Source organism: Lepisosteus oculatus, chromosome 3 (assembly GCF_040954835.1).
Source record: "Lepisosteus oculatus isolate fLepOcu1 chromosome 3, fLepOcu1.hap2, whole genome shotgun sequence".
Taxonomy (NCBI): domain Eukaryota; kingdom Metazoa; phylum Chordata; class Actinopteri; order Semionotiformes; family Lepisosteidae; genus Lepisosteus; species Lepisosteus oculatus.
The window spans coordinates 6,894,050-6,907,802 of NC_090698.1; the positions used below are offsets into that span (position 1 = coordinate 6,894,050).

Here is a 13,753-nt window from a genome sequence, read left to right on the forward strand (position 1 = left end):
ACACGGGCTGAGTTGCTTCTTATGGAAAAAAAAATCCAGTCTGTAATCACTACTGCCCCACTTTAAATTGCATTTATTAATGTTAGAAGGAATATGTTTAATAAGCAGCATGGAGTGCGGTTGTAAACATTCAAGAAAACCAAAGTTTTTGACCCTCTTAACCCAAAAAAAAAACCTCAGAGTTGTCAAAAGACTGAACAAAGGCACAGGTGTGATTTCCTGTGGTGCAAATGACGTTACTCCACCTGTTCCAGAGAGGACCCGGCAGCCTCCTGTGGCACGGCACTTAAAATCCACTCCAGGTTTTCTTGTACCTGGAACAGAACCGGTCTCGGCGAGGCGAAGTCAGCTCCCATGGCTTCTCCAGAAGAGCATGTCAGAGGCTGGAGCAGAGACTTCGCATTGGACAAGAGGCACTTGCTGAGAACTATGTAAACATGCAGGAGCCCCTGCTCCCCAGCAGGGGGTGCCATTCCTCCAGCCATCAGCACCCCCCACCAGATCCGCCTCCACTTTCCCCCGAAAATCACTCAGAAATCGTTAAAGGTTGGTCTGCCTTGACAAATGCATGCCACCGCAAGCCGAGCTTGACCCGGAGTGCTTGGGCTGCAACAAGCTCCCCGTAAACTCTACCGTCGGTCGCGAGAAGAGCGAGCACCTTGTGCATTAAAGTTCAAGTAAGTTAGAGCAGCTAAAGTGCCATTAAGACTGGGAGGTAAGGTCGTCACGCTCACAGTCTGAACAGAAGACTCACCTTCGGCCGTGCTGATGGGGGAACGTTGAGGCCTGGGGCAAAAAAGCCAGGTCACAGGCCCTCGTTCTGCCCCACATACGAGCCAACACAAGCCCCCACCCCACCCTCACCCCAGCACCCTCCCCTCACCGAGAGAGAGAGGGGCATCAAAACCATGCCGTCGCCCAACGTTGCTTCTGCATTCAAACGTTACCGCGTTACAGATGAGGGACGGAGTCCGTACGGGTACGCGCCTTAGTGCAGCACGGTCTTTCCCTGACTCCCTCCGCGCAGTTAAAGCTACAGGGTGAGTTTTTCCCACAGTGAGTTCCGCAGTGTTAGTCGTTAATAACCCCAGCGCAGCAGAACGCAGCTGAGGGGGAGGTGGGGCCGCGAGAGGGCTGGAAACTCTTCGCCAGCTGCCGGCTCCTCAGTACCTGACGAACCGCAGCGACCTGCAGTTGAGGATGTCGGCGGGGTCGGGGAAGACCGAGTCCACCCGGAAGCCCTCGGCCAGCGCCAGCTTCAGCACCTCCTCCATGAAGGCCCGGGTGTCGGGCACGGGCAGGCTGCCGCGGGGGGGCGGGGCGGCGGCGGCCAGCTCGCGGAAGCGGTGCTTCTCGTACTGCTCGGGGGGCAGCTGCTCGGGCCGGGGGGTCCACTCCAGCCGCAGGTAGTTGGGGCGGCCCTCGTCGGGCTGGGGGGCCAGGGGGCCCTCGCGGGCGCGGAGGTAGGAGAAGCGCCGGCAGAGGAGCTGGACGAAGGCGCAGGAGGTGCAGAAGACGTTGGCGGTGTGGACCCGCACGGCGACGGTGCACAGCTCGTAGTTCTCGGGGGCCCGCTTGAGGTTGAAGTGCAGCATGCGCAGCTGGCTGTCCACGTCGGCGCTCAGCACGGCGCTGCGGCCGGCCGGCCCGCCCTCGCCCGCCTCCCGCCGCCCGATCTCCTCCAGCAGCGGCCGGATCTGGTAGAAGTCGGCCTCGCGCTTCAGCAGGGACATCTCCTTGAAGTCGTCGGGCAGGTCCAGGCTGCTGGAGCGCAGGTAGTTGAGGATGTAGCGGAAGACCTTGCCGTCCCGGTCGATGAAGAAGTTGCCCCTCCGGTCCCGGAGCAGGGGCAGCTGGCCCTTGAACATGGCGCCCAGCATGGAGTCCTGGCAGCGGGTCAGCGTGTCCAGCGTGGTGGTGTAGACCTCGCCGCCCACGTTCAGAGACACGGGGTCCTGCAGGGCGTTGCTGTCCGGGTTATTTAAATTCAGCATCCTGCCGCTGCCGGGATCCTCTCCCCCTCTCTTCCTTAACGCCTGAAAGCAGTCACCAGAAGCGAGGATGTGGGCCACCTTCACAAAAACCAGGGCGGGTTCACAACACGGAGCACCCTCCTCTCCCGCTTTCCGCTGTTTATTTTTTGTTCTTGTTCTTCTTCTTCTTCTTTGCCGGTCAGCTGATACTGGCGTTGCGTAACGCCGAGATCGGGTTTCGTCAGGATCAGGCTGCCGGCAGAGCCAGCAACAGCTAAATGAATGAGCTCGGGAACCGACTTGATGGTGATTTGTTGTTCTTGTTGTTCTTGTTGTTGTCGCTCGAAACAACAAGAGAGAGAAAAAAAAAACGGCGCGTCCAGATTAGACCCGCAGGATTGGAGCCGCCGCCGCCGTCGTCGTCGTCCTCTTTCTCGTTCTGTTTGTTTACTGCTGCATATTTCGGGCTGTCGCTGAGAGAGCCGAAAGGGGAGGGGGGGATTTAAACGGTTTCCCTGCTGCTCGCCCGGGGCTCCAGTTTCGGGGGAGAGACTCGGCGCTGCGCCTCCGTTCCGCCTTTTAAAGCGGCAGCCGGGCCGGACGGGCCGCGGCGGGGGCAGCGTGCGCGAGCCTGGCGCTGCGCGTCCCGCGTGCCGGTGCTCGACTCGCCGTCTGCCAGCACGATGGCAAAAAGCCCCTTCTTACAATCCGACAGCCTGAACAAGCGTGGAGTTTCCAGTTTGATCCTGGACCGCTGCGTGCATCCTCACCTGATATTAACCATTTCCATTTTTTGAACAGCTGTTTCCTGACACATTGATTCCCCTTATCAGGCATTTACCAAAGAGCTATTATGGCTTGTTTATCACAGATTTCCACTTGTATGTTTAATTTCTGTGCGCTCAATAGTATTTTCTGTATGCGTTACTATAGTTAAGGGTTTTCATACTGTAGGTCCGTGAAATTATGTTAAGAACTAGTTTCTCCTGTCCTGTTTGTGCGCTGTTAATGTTTTACAGCGCGTTGAGTGAGTTGAACATAAATCTTTAGCAAAGATATCAAGTTAATTAAAACTGGCTGTGTCCTTCACCAAAGAAAAACCTTTAAAGAACACACAAATAATTGTTTCCAAATGGTTATGACAGAGTACCCATGCACACTCAGAAGAGTCTGTGTTGGAAGTTGCAAAAAACCGAGCCAGTCTTGTCCTCGGACGTCCAGCCCTCTTTATTTCCTGATTATCTGAACCTGGCCATGAGGGGAGAGGGAACCGGGCGACTTTGGAATTAGCAGAACCTCTCCAGCCATGGGCACACAGGGCAAAGGTGGGCAGCAGATCTCCCATCTTCGTCTCGGCACGTGTTCGCCCCTGGAAACGCACACCCCAGCCTCCTCCGGTGCGGACACACTGACAGCGCTTTTCCAGACAGCGTGAGAGAGTGGGAGAGACTGGCACCTTCATCCAACGCAACCGACAGAGGTTACACTGCCCCTTTTTCGACTCACACTTTGGGGTACCCATTTACACAGCTGGGCAAAACACCTTCCTGAGGGGTACAGCCGTAGAGCCCCCACGTGTGAGCTGAACCCCCCACCCCCACCCCTGGAACCTCAAACCCTCAAGAGAAGCTCCAGCTGTTTTGTTGAAACTCTTAATCAAATATTATTATTATTATTATTATTATTTTTACATGGTTTATCATCACAGGCACACAAAATTCACAGCCGCCGCCTTCCGACGACGTGTCGTCAGAGCAGACAGGCAGAGGGCTCTGGCGCGTTCCCCTTTATCTCCTGACCCAAGGGGGGCGCCAGGGTGACGGCTACCCCGCGCGGGCCTCGCAGACGAAGTAGTAGGAGCGCGAGCAGTGGTCGTCGTTCAGGAGCCCGTCCCGGTGCAGGTGGGCGCAGTCCTCGCCGCCGCCCAGGCCGTGGTCCGTCCAGTCGTCGGGCTGGCCCGGCCTCCACTTCCTGCGGGGACAGGAGAAGAGCGCGGCGCCCGGGGGGAGTGAGTGTGCGGCGTCGCCATGCCGACGGGTTGGCCTGTTTCCTGTTGCAGGAAGCAGAGGGGGAACCGACTCCCCCACCACACTTCACCACCTCAGATTCAGAGAGGTCAGCCACTCCACCGGCTCTATCACCCTGCAGCTCACCGCTGGCAGCCCACTGGAGCTCAGCAGGTGTGAGCCTGGGCAGTACCTGGATGGGAGACCTCCTGGGAAACACTAAGCTTGCTGCTGGAAGAGGTGTTAGTGGGGCCAGCAGGGGGCGCTCACCCTGTGGTCTGTGTGGGTCCTAATGCCCCAGTACAGTATAGTCCTGACTCTCTGTGGTCATTAAATCTCCCAGGGTGTTTCCCCAGTGTCCTGGCAAATGTCCCCCTGGCCTTTACCAATCATGGCCCCCTACTAATCCCCATCTATGAACTGGCTTCATCACTGTTTTTCTCCCCACTGAGAGCTGGTGTGTGTGGTGGGCATACTGGTGCATTATGGTTGCATCATCCAGGTGGGGCTGCACACTGGTGGTGGAGGGGATCCCATTTACTGCTTTGAGTGTCCAGAAGAGTGCTATATACAGTAAATGTAATGAATTGTTATTAATGATTATTATCCTTCTCCCTGAACACCAGCAGCGGGCCCTGCGTGGGTCACCAGGCTCACTGAGGAGCATGACTCTGTCTTGAGGCCACCCAACTTCAGCTGTGTGCGAGCAGCGCAGGGCAGAGCCCTAGCATCATTCCAGAGGTTACAGACCACTTTACTTGTGGTTCTTGTGGCGTGTGAGGGCTTCTCCTCCCCACTGAGCTACACTGTAAGGAACTGAACGTAGCGAGAGGGGGGCGAAGGTGAACGAACAGGGGGAGGGTGCTCACCTGCGGTCCAGGACATAGGGTGTCCCATCCACCCACTCCCACTTGCCTGTCCTCTCATCCGTGAGACCGATCCAGTAAAATCTGGGCATGGTTTTTCCAGCAACAAACCTCTGAGACACCACGAGGAACAGAGAGAGGCGTAAGGATGCCATAAGAAAAAACACCATCATAGCACGACTCAATCACAAACCCTGATAGACAGAGACACAGCGACACACACTGAATGATACCAGTGACACCGGCAGGCACAGAGGTATATGGACACTGAGCTAAGGAAATTGTATTGTAATAGTATAAAGATCAACAGCTTAGCAAAAAGCTAAAGGGGAACTGCAATGCTATTTTTATATTTCGGGGTTAGTAAGAATCAGCATTGATCCGTGCGTTTCAAACCGCAATAAAGTAAAATGGACACAGTAACATGTAAAACCTCCAATTTACATTCGTATTCTGTGATTCAGAAGGAGGCAACAACAGATTCTGTGACTTATTGCGGCCCTTTAACATTGTAAACAAGCAGGTTTGTGAAATCTCTTTTAATCGAATAGAAATATTGCTCTCGGCTTGGGAGATATTTTTGCCAACAAATACAACTTACTTGTTAACTTGCAACGAACTGCTGCACAACCTGTGTTTATTTGCTCATACTGTACAGCGTGGCACATCGGTCATGACAGGGACTAGCGAGCAGGAAGGGCTGCTTCACACGTTCCAGTTCGTGGGAACTGGACTGAACTCGTGGGGTGTTGGTGACAACACGGCGACCATACAGTACTATCACAAAGTTCACAATTTTGTGCTCAATTTGACATTTGCACATTTTTTCTATACCATCAATTCATTTCTCTTGTTACTAAGGGTTTAATAACCGGTCTGAGAAATTGGGAATGCAGCTCCCCTCTAATACTGTATGAGCATGTCCTCCAACCTGGGGTCAGCGAGCTCTGTGTGACTCACCCACTCCTGCTCGCTGTTGAGGATGACCAGTGAGGAGGACTTGCTGGAGCAGTAATCCTTGGCCGCATCCCAGGACAGGCCCTCGGTGGAGATGTAGTAGCAGCTGTCTGAGAAGTACACCCAGCCGTCTGGACAGCAGCTTGCCGTGGTCACTGCAGAAAAACGGCAGGGGAGGGGCAGTGGTCAGGGCAGAGCCCCGCGGGTCCCGGCTCGGTGCCACGGCCAGGCGCAGTGAAGTCAGGGTGAGTCTGGGGTCACACAGGCGTTGCGTCTGAAGCATTTCAAAACCCCCCAAGGCGGGGACAGGGTCTCCCTGCCGGCCTTCGGAATAAACAGTGACGCACAAACTAAAGGACACGTGGAAACTACTACGAAGTGCGATTCAAACCGAGAACAGTAACGGGGGGCACTTATTTTGCTCAAAGGGCTGTGGGGGTCTTGAAGAAGCCGCCCAGCCATGCTGGAGAAGCCGACACCCTGCATTCGTTCAAGAAAGAACTGGAGGACCTACTCAGATGAAATAGCTACCAACTGCAAAACAGGCCAGAACAGTCGAATTGGCTCTTCCCCTTTCTTACACTCACACCCCATTTATGTACTGAATGAGCCGAGCTTTAAAGCATGGGTGAAACCCGAGAAATCTGTATCCCCCGTCCTAGGGCAGACTGGGGGGCATGTCTGTGAAGGCTCAGCCTGTGTTTTGCTCTCTGACAGCTTGTGAAGATAACCGGCTATCTCTGGGTAAATTATTGGGTAATTAACCCATCCATTATCAGAAAGTCGCTTATTCTGGGCAGGAGTCACAGCAAGTTGCAGCCTGCCATTCAAATACAGGGTTTGGGGCTGAACTACCCTGATGTCAAGGAGAACATGCAAGCTCCACACAGAAGAGATCGAGGGCTAGAATTGAGCCCAGGACCCAGAGCGTAAACTGACACTCCACTGTGCCACCCTTTGGTAATTAATAAGTTAAAGAGCATGACGGAAACGATAATACACGGCTGCCATGTTAACTGGAGCAGCCATGCCAGTGATAGTGTATGTGTGGAGCAGTATTCAGTCCAAGCGCAGTGTGCAGTAGCCTTGTGCCCCATGCGGGGCCTGATGCCAGTGTTCAGGAAATGGGAAGACATGTATAGCTCAGGTGGTGAAGAGCGCTCTGATGTCAAGACCGGAGGAGCACGTCTCCAACATGCAGGGCTCTGCCCTTAGCCTCACGCTCTACACATCTTAGTGACTTACTGTTCTTCTTCATTTTATCCAGAATGCAGTTCACCTGGAAGACCATCGACTTCAGCGTGTCCAGTTCGTTCACAGCCGTCACCGCTCTGCCCACTGGAACGACAGCGCAGCTGTGAAGACCTCGGCCCTGACGTATACCCCTCCCGTCCTGGACCTGCAGAGCTCAGGATCTCCTGCTCCCCCTGTTGTTCCAGCTCTCACCTACTTAATCAAGCTGACCCATCTTAATTAGTGCTGGGGTTAGCCAGCGTTTTAAGATGCCTAGCAAGGATGATCCATCATGAGGACCAGGGATCCAGGCTGTCTGTGAGACCCTCTAGAGGAGCCAGAGTAACGCACCAAGAGTACTAGTGCCTGTCAGTGTGAAATAAATCAATATATAGCACAAACTCTTCCAATGTACAGTCTGTCTCAGCCTAATCTTGACCTGATGGCCGACTATCACGGGATCGTGGATCAAGACATACCAAGGCTCAGCTGGGATTCTGTGGTCAGTGTGGACACCTTCAGCTTATTGATCTCCCCTTGAATCTCCTGGTCTGGAGGAGCACATACACAACATTTGGTTGATTAATAACAGATTAAATACTTATTACTTACAGTAGTTATCCAGCTATGTATCTGTTTGTCTCTCAGTGTAGGAATACTACAGGACCATCACTGGATGTACTGTACTGCAGCACTATCGGCAAATTTAATTTGAATTCTTTCTTTTTCAAGACCCCTGTGCACATAGTGCCTGCAATTACAGCTCAATACACAATGTCAGATTGCTCAATGTGTCCTTAAATTGAAGTTCTGCCTTCTTCCTACCCAGAGTTGGGTCAGGGCAAGCTCACTGCCAAACCATTGCCAGCTCAGGGCCGGACCTCTGCCACGCCCACTCTTCATAACGGAGGCTGGCGCACCTGTGGCTCTCCCAGCCTGCAGCTCCGCCTTGACAGAAGAGCTGAAGTTGACCACGCTGCCCTCCAGAGCAATGATCCTCCTGCTCATTTTGGCATCTGCAAAACACAAATCCCGCAGGAAAAGATGCCATTTCTAAGATGGAAAGATATCATCTTTATCCAAGTAGTTATGCCTTACCTGAGCCTAAGATCTATTTTTGAGGTTGTGGAGTTTTACTTTTAGTGCCTTACATATTTCTGTAAAAATAGCTCCGAACACTAAGCTCCAACCACTAAACTCTGCAACCCTGCTTCACAAATCCACTCCACAACCTCTACCCTAAACCAGACTTACTCCTGAATCCCTGCATTGCTTCGGTTCTTAACCTAACAGTCACACTAGTCCTAATGCTAACCCTCCCCCCAGTACTGACCATGAACCCTGCCCTAATTGTGATCCTACACATGACTCAAGCTGTTCTCCCGCCCAGCACACTGTATCCTGGTAAATGTGGATAGACTGCAGGAGCTGCAGAGCCAGAAGGCTTGTGTTGCTGTACTCACTGCTGACAGACACGGCGATGATGATGGCCAGTAAGACGGTGGCACTCAGGGCCAGGAGGCCCCAGAGCGCCCAGGAGGTCCTGGCGGCTAACCTGGAATGTTGCACCACCCGAGCCCCCATCTCTGCAACACAGACAAAGAGCCCCAGCTGATCCAGCACAGGTGGAGGCTGAGCCTTAAACTGTCACGCTCTGACCCTCCGGATTGTGAGGGTCTCAGGCTCTCACCCTTGACATGCTGACCTGCTACACACTGACCCTTCATGCACACACCCACACGGTGACCTCAGAACAACTGAGCTTCACACACACCCATATAATATATCCCTCATACTCTGAGCCCCCCACACAGTGACCCCTGAAACACCAACCTCCACACACACCCCCACAAAATATCACCCTCACAGTCTGAACCCCCACACAGTGACCCCTGAAACCCAGACCTCCACACGCACACCCACAAAATATCACCCTCACACTCCGAACGCCCACACAGTGACCCCTGAAACACTGACCTTCACACACACACCCACAAAATGTCACCCTCACACACCAGCTCCTCCACCACCCCACCCCGTTCCTCAAACCTTTCCTCCAGAAGGCGTTCTCTTCCTGGGTGTCCACAGCCTGGAAGTCGTCCTGATATTCGTCAGCCATGGAGGCTCAGCTCCAGATCCGTTCCCTGGAAAACACCTAGAGAGGACAGCAGCTCTTCAAAGAGCAGTCTGCTTTGGGTGAGCTCAAGTGAGACTCACCGTAGACCCTGTTAAAGTACTGCAGGAACAAAATATGTACAAGACTTGTGTGTTCTAACGTTGGTTTTATGCCCAGAACATAAAGAGGAACCTGTGCCTGTCAATAAGCCAAAAGATATGATCTAATTTATACAGTAAGATGCTTATTCTGCATGTTCATTATAAATGTATCCAGGGAAATTCTGCTTATTTGTACATTTGAGCAGTTTGTCATGTATTACTAGGTAAGCTCACGGAGACAAAGTTATATGGGTGGTGCGCTAAACAGTTTTCTTCACTAATCTTCACATGAACTTATGTGACGTATATCCATATATAGACATACTTCTGTATTACTAACTATAAGGGGCAGTGTCACTTTAGGTTGTTTGTTCTTGGGTATAAAAGACCATCTTTAGTTACTTATTTTCGAGTCCAGTTCCTAAAAGCCAGTCTCCCATATGCATATGTAATAAAGAGACTTCTCCGACACAGACACCTGGACTCCTTCATTTGTATGACACAACAGTACTAACCTTACTAATTTATTCAGCGGCCTCACCAGAGTACAAGTATTCATTAATCACAAGTAAAGCCTTCGAAGTACGAAGAAGGTGCCTTATCCAGGGATCACTCTGGATAAGCTGAAATCCTCACTCTCAGCACTGGACCATCCGCTGAGAGCAGGGCAATGTGCCGTCACATGTGCCCAGTGTCCAGCTGAAACTGGCGACTCCAGAGCGATCTTACCGTGAAGATTCAACACGCCCGGCCAGAGGGGCACACCCAGCGGGCGTCTGGCACCTGTTCAGAGCTTCTCCGCGCCTGAGAAAAGAGTCAAACAGGGACAAGCGGTTCTTCTCGAGCTATCAGCAGCTCTGCCCCCCACATCCAATAACGTCTGAATCTGAGGTCTCGAGGAAAATCTGAAACACAGAAGACCTTTTGAGGTTTGATGAGCAGAGCTCTGTGCCACCCGGGCAATTAAGTTAGTAAAGAAAAGTCCCAGGGGCAGGTCCTGCTTTGCTCTTCTGCAAGAAGATCCCCTGCGGGTTTGGAGTTCGGTGGGACAACTCTAGAGACAGATCTGTGCTTCACCCACCTGTCCTGTCCTGTCCCGGGCCAAGGCACGGTCTCCTGCCAGGAGGCAAGCACAGCAGTTTTACTGTGGTCAGAAGCCTGGCTTCAGCAGGGCTGTGGGTTTCCAGTCCGTGCCAGATTGGCTGCAGCAGGGACATGCAGCATGATGTACTTTGAGCAGCAAATATTCCACCTGTGTACACAGACCGCAGAGCAAACAGGACCAGGGTTCAACTGCAAAAGCACACAGGCGAAATGCATTTTTGGGAGCCACCCCCCAAGTTTAATTAAGGAAAAGCTCTTTACTCCTCTCACAGGCTTTAATCTGCTCTTCCCCATGTTATCCAGTCTTGTGGCAGTAGTGGATCAGGAGCTCATATATTCATTCAATCTGGATCCCAAAGCGGGCCAGCTGTATGCAGGTTTTGTGTGTTTGGTCTTGTTTTCTGGGGATGAGCTCTGAAAGAGCTTCAGTGGAGTTGCAACCAGCTTCTGTGTCTTCATGTCTTGGAATGCTGCCTACTTCATAAGGGCAGAAGCAGACTTGCCAGCCACAAGAACATTAATGTCTGACAATGAACCCAGATGAGAGACAGTCAGGTGTGACAGCTGTTTGTAGGGTTCGTTCTGTATGTCTTTGTAGGTTTTGGGATGTACCTAGCTTTCTTCATGTTAAAGAAAGAGCTGCCTGTCTAAGGAATCTTTGTTTACCTGACTAAAAGAGTATGCAACACTGTCCAAGAACTGGAAAGAAGAATTTCAATTCTGTGCTGGTGTTTATAATTGTACCATGTTTAACCCTTTTACATTCTGTGTGTAAATTTACAGTATGTTGTATCCTTATCCAACTTGCAACATTTATGGCTTATAAAATGCACTCTATGCACTTGTGCATTTTATGCTGAGTAATGAGAGAACACAGTGTCTCTCTGCTTGCTCACCAGATGGCTGTTCATAAAAAACGTGTTTTAAAATCATACTGAACTACGCTGTGCTTTTCTGCCTCCCTACATATCCACATTGGAAAAATATACAGGAGACATTTACACCATCTGTGTCTGGTGCTCAGTTTCCTTCCTCAGAAGTTCATTTCGGAAGAGTCCGAGGGATAAGCTCTCACAGAGGCAGGCACTGTAAGGTTTGCTGGAGAAGAAGGATGCAGTCACCCTGGCCAGAGAAATCCCCAGATCTCAATCCTATAAAAAGACATGGTAAAAATAGAACTAGTAGAACGTGCAGTTCAATCAAAGATCATGCTCGCTTTCATGACAAAAATTCACTAAAGGCAATCCTGCTTAATCTATACAACTATATCACCGTTCACAGCTGGCAGCCCACTGGAGCTCAGCAGGTGTGGGCCTGGTCAGTACCTGGATGGGAGACCTTCTGGGAAAGCTGAGGTTGCTGCTGGGAGAGGTGTTAGTGGGGACAGTTGGGGGCGCTCACCCTGTAGTCTGTGTGGGTCCTAATGCCCCAGTCTAGTGATGGGAACACTATACTGTAAATAGGTGTTGTCCTTCGGATGAGTAATAAAACCAAGGTCCTCACTCTCTGTGGTCATTAAAAATCCCAGGGCGTTTCTTGAAAAGAGAAGAGGTGTAACCCCGGTGTCCTGGCCAAATTTCCCCCTGGCCTTTTCCAATGATGGCCTCCTAATAATCCCCATCTCTGAACTGGCTTCATCACTCTGCTCTCCTCCCCACTGAGAGCTGGTGTGTGGTGAGCGTTCTGGCGCACTATGGCAACTGTTGCATCATTCAGGTGGGGCTGCACACTGGTGGTGGAGGGGATCCCCATTACCTGTAAAGTGCTCCGAGTGGAGTGTCCAGAAGAGCGCTGTATAAGTGTCAGGAATTATTATTATTATTATTATTATTATTATTATTAATCAATAGGGCGGGACTGGGTAGCACATACTGTAATTCCCAGCCTTGTGATATACAGTACATGTACAGCTCAGAGAAGCCCCTCCATGTTTGTTTGGGGGGGTTCCTGATTTTTGGGCGAGCGCACAAAAAATTGAATCACAATCCCATGTGCACTAGGAATAGCAACACCCCAGAACTAAATGTGGTGACAAATTTACAGAGTGTTTTACTCTCAGTGGGTTTGGCTTAAGGGCTGAGGGCCAACGTCCTGGCCGCAGGACGAGGAGGCTGGGACCCCCATGTGTACTGAGGGGTGACCAAGGGGCAGCTGCAGAGCTGGAGGAGGGGTGCAAAGGACGTGTGCAAGGGAGAGAAGGGGCTGACCCATAGTGCTTATTGTTTTAAGGTGAGGAAATGACATCAGGAATGATGACAAATTACTGACTGACGAGGCTGATTGAACTTGGCTGTTGTCATCTGACATGACTGGTCATGGGGCGGAGCGGTTGGACTGTGGCTCAGGATCTGTGCCTGTGGCTGGAAGGTTGCCGGTTCAAATCCTGCGGCCGGCAGAGGAATCCTACTCTGCTGGGCCCCTGGGCGAGGCCCTTCACCCCAACTGCTCCAGGGGCCCCGTATAAATGGCTGACCCAGCTCTCTGACGCCCAGCTCTCTCTCTGACGCCCAGAGAGAGACAGCTCTCTCCCTGTCTGTGTGTCTCATGGAGAGCAAGCTGGGGTCTGTGAAAAGACAAATTCCTAATGCAAGAAATTGTATAGGGCCGATAAAGTGATCTGATCTTACATACTTTGGCTCCAGACTCCATGAAGTGGCTTTGCCCAGGCAGGACTGGAGCTGACAAACCCGGGGTCAGTGGGTCTTTATTCCCACCCCTCCTCTAGGTGCTGTGCTCCCTGTGTGAGCTCTGCTCTCCTAACGGTGGGGCTGAAGGAGTTAACCATAAATCATCCCGGCTTCCCACCCACCTCCCAGCTGGGAGGAAGTTGGGATTCCTGGGAACAGCCACAATTACTGACCTTTCACATGTGAGTGTTCTCTGCATTTCATCCACGTAATCGTTCTCCAGCCCTCCGCTGGCAGAAGCAACAGAGAAAGACGAACGACGTTCCTACTCATTTTTTACGGCCGGTGTGCGCAAACATTTCAAGCTGTGCAAATTTTTTCACCAGTGACAAAACCTTGTGCGCACTAAACTGAGCTTATGTAAAACTGTAAACCTGAAATTATTTTTTGTTAATATAGTCATCCAAATATAAGCATAGAGATCCAAAAGATTGGGACGGCGATTCCACGAGCCCGGTCATAGAGACCGGGTGTCGAGCGAGCATGAGCAGTGGGTTCGAGACTACGAGAGCAGAGATACCGATTATCGAGTAGTAATAATAATAATAACGCACACAGCCAAGTTGAGCCTCTCGCAGCCAGTCTCATGTGGTCAATTTCGCATTTTTCAATTGACGACCGTGTTTGTTTTATTATTATCATTTTTGTTTGGGGGGGGGGGGGTTAATTTTTTGTGCGCAGTTCAATTTCCTATGTGCGCTGATTTCATA

At 51.6% G+C, this 13,753-nt stretch overlaps 2 protein-coding genes across 3 annotated transcripts; both read right to left on the reverse strand.

Moving 5' to 3' along the window:
* Nucleotides 1–50: 50 nt before the first annotated feature.
* On the reverse strand, nt 51–3,541 carry LOC102686116 (BTB/POZ domain-containing protein KCTD21-like). Its single transcript, XM_015340698.2, has one exon. The coding sequence runs from the start codon at nt 1,992–1,994 to the stop codon at nt 1,164–1,166; it is 831 nt and encodes a 276-aa protein (XP_015196184.1). The 5' UTR covers nt 1,995–3,541; the 3' UTR covers nt 51–1,163.
* Nucleotides 3,542–3,634: 93 nt separating this feature from the next.
* On the reverse strand, nt 3,635–10,484 carry asgr1a (asialoglycoprotein receptor 1a). Of its 2 annotated transcripts, none has more exons than XM_069186529.1 (10): nt 10,334–10,484; nt 9,982–10,056; nt 9,085–9,190; nt 8,499–8,621; nt 7,956–8,051; nt 7,515–7,586; nt 7,048–7,140; nt 5,806–5,957; nt 4,849–4,958; nt 3,635–3,944 (listed from the first exon to the last, which is right to left on the reverse strand). In XM_069186529.1, exons 3-10 carry the CDS (start codon nt 9,152–9,154, stop codon nt 3,797–3,799), a joined length of 864 nt encoding a protein of 287 aa, XP_069042630.1. In that variant the 5' UTR covers nt 9,155–9,190; nt 9,982–10,056; nt 10,334–10,484; the 3' UTR covers nt 3,635–3,796. The 2 variants fall into 2 exon arrangements, with proteins under 2 accessions (XP_069042630.1, XP_069042629.1); XM_069186528.1 differs by having other exon boundaries at nt 9,982–10,157.
* Between the last annotated feature and the right edge of the window lie 3,269 nt (nt 10,485–13,753).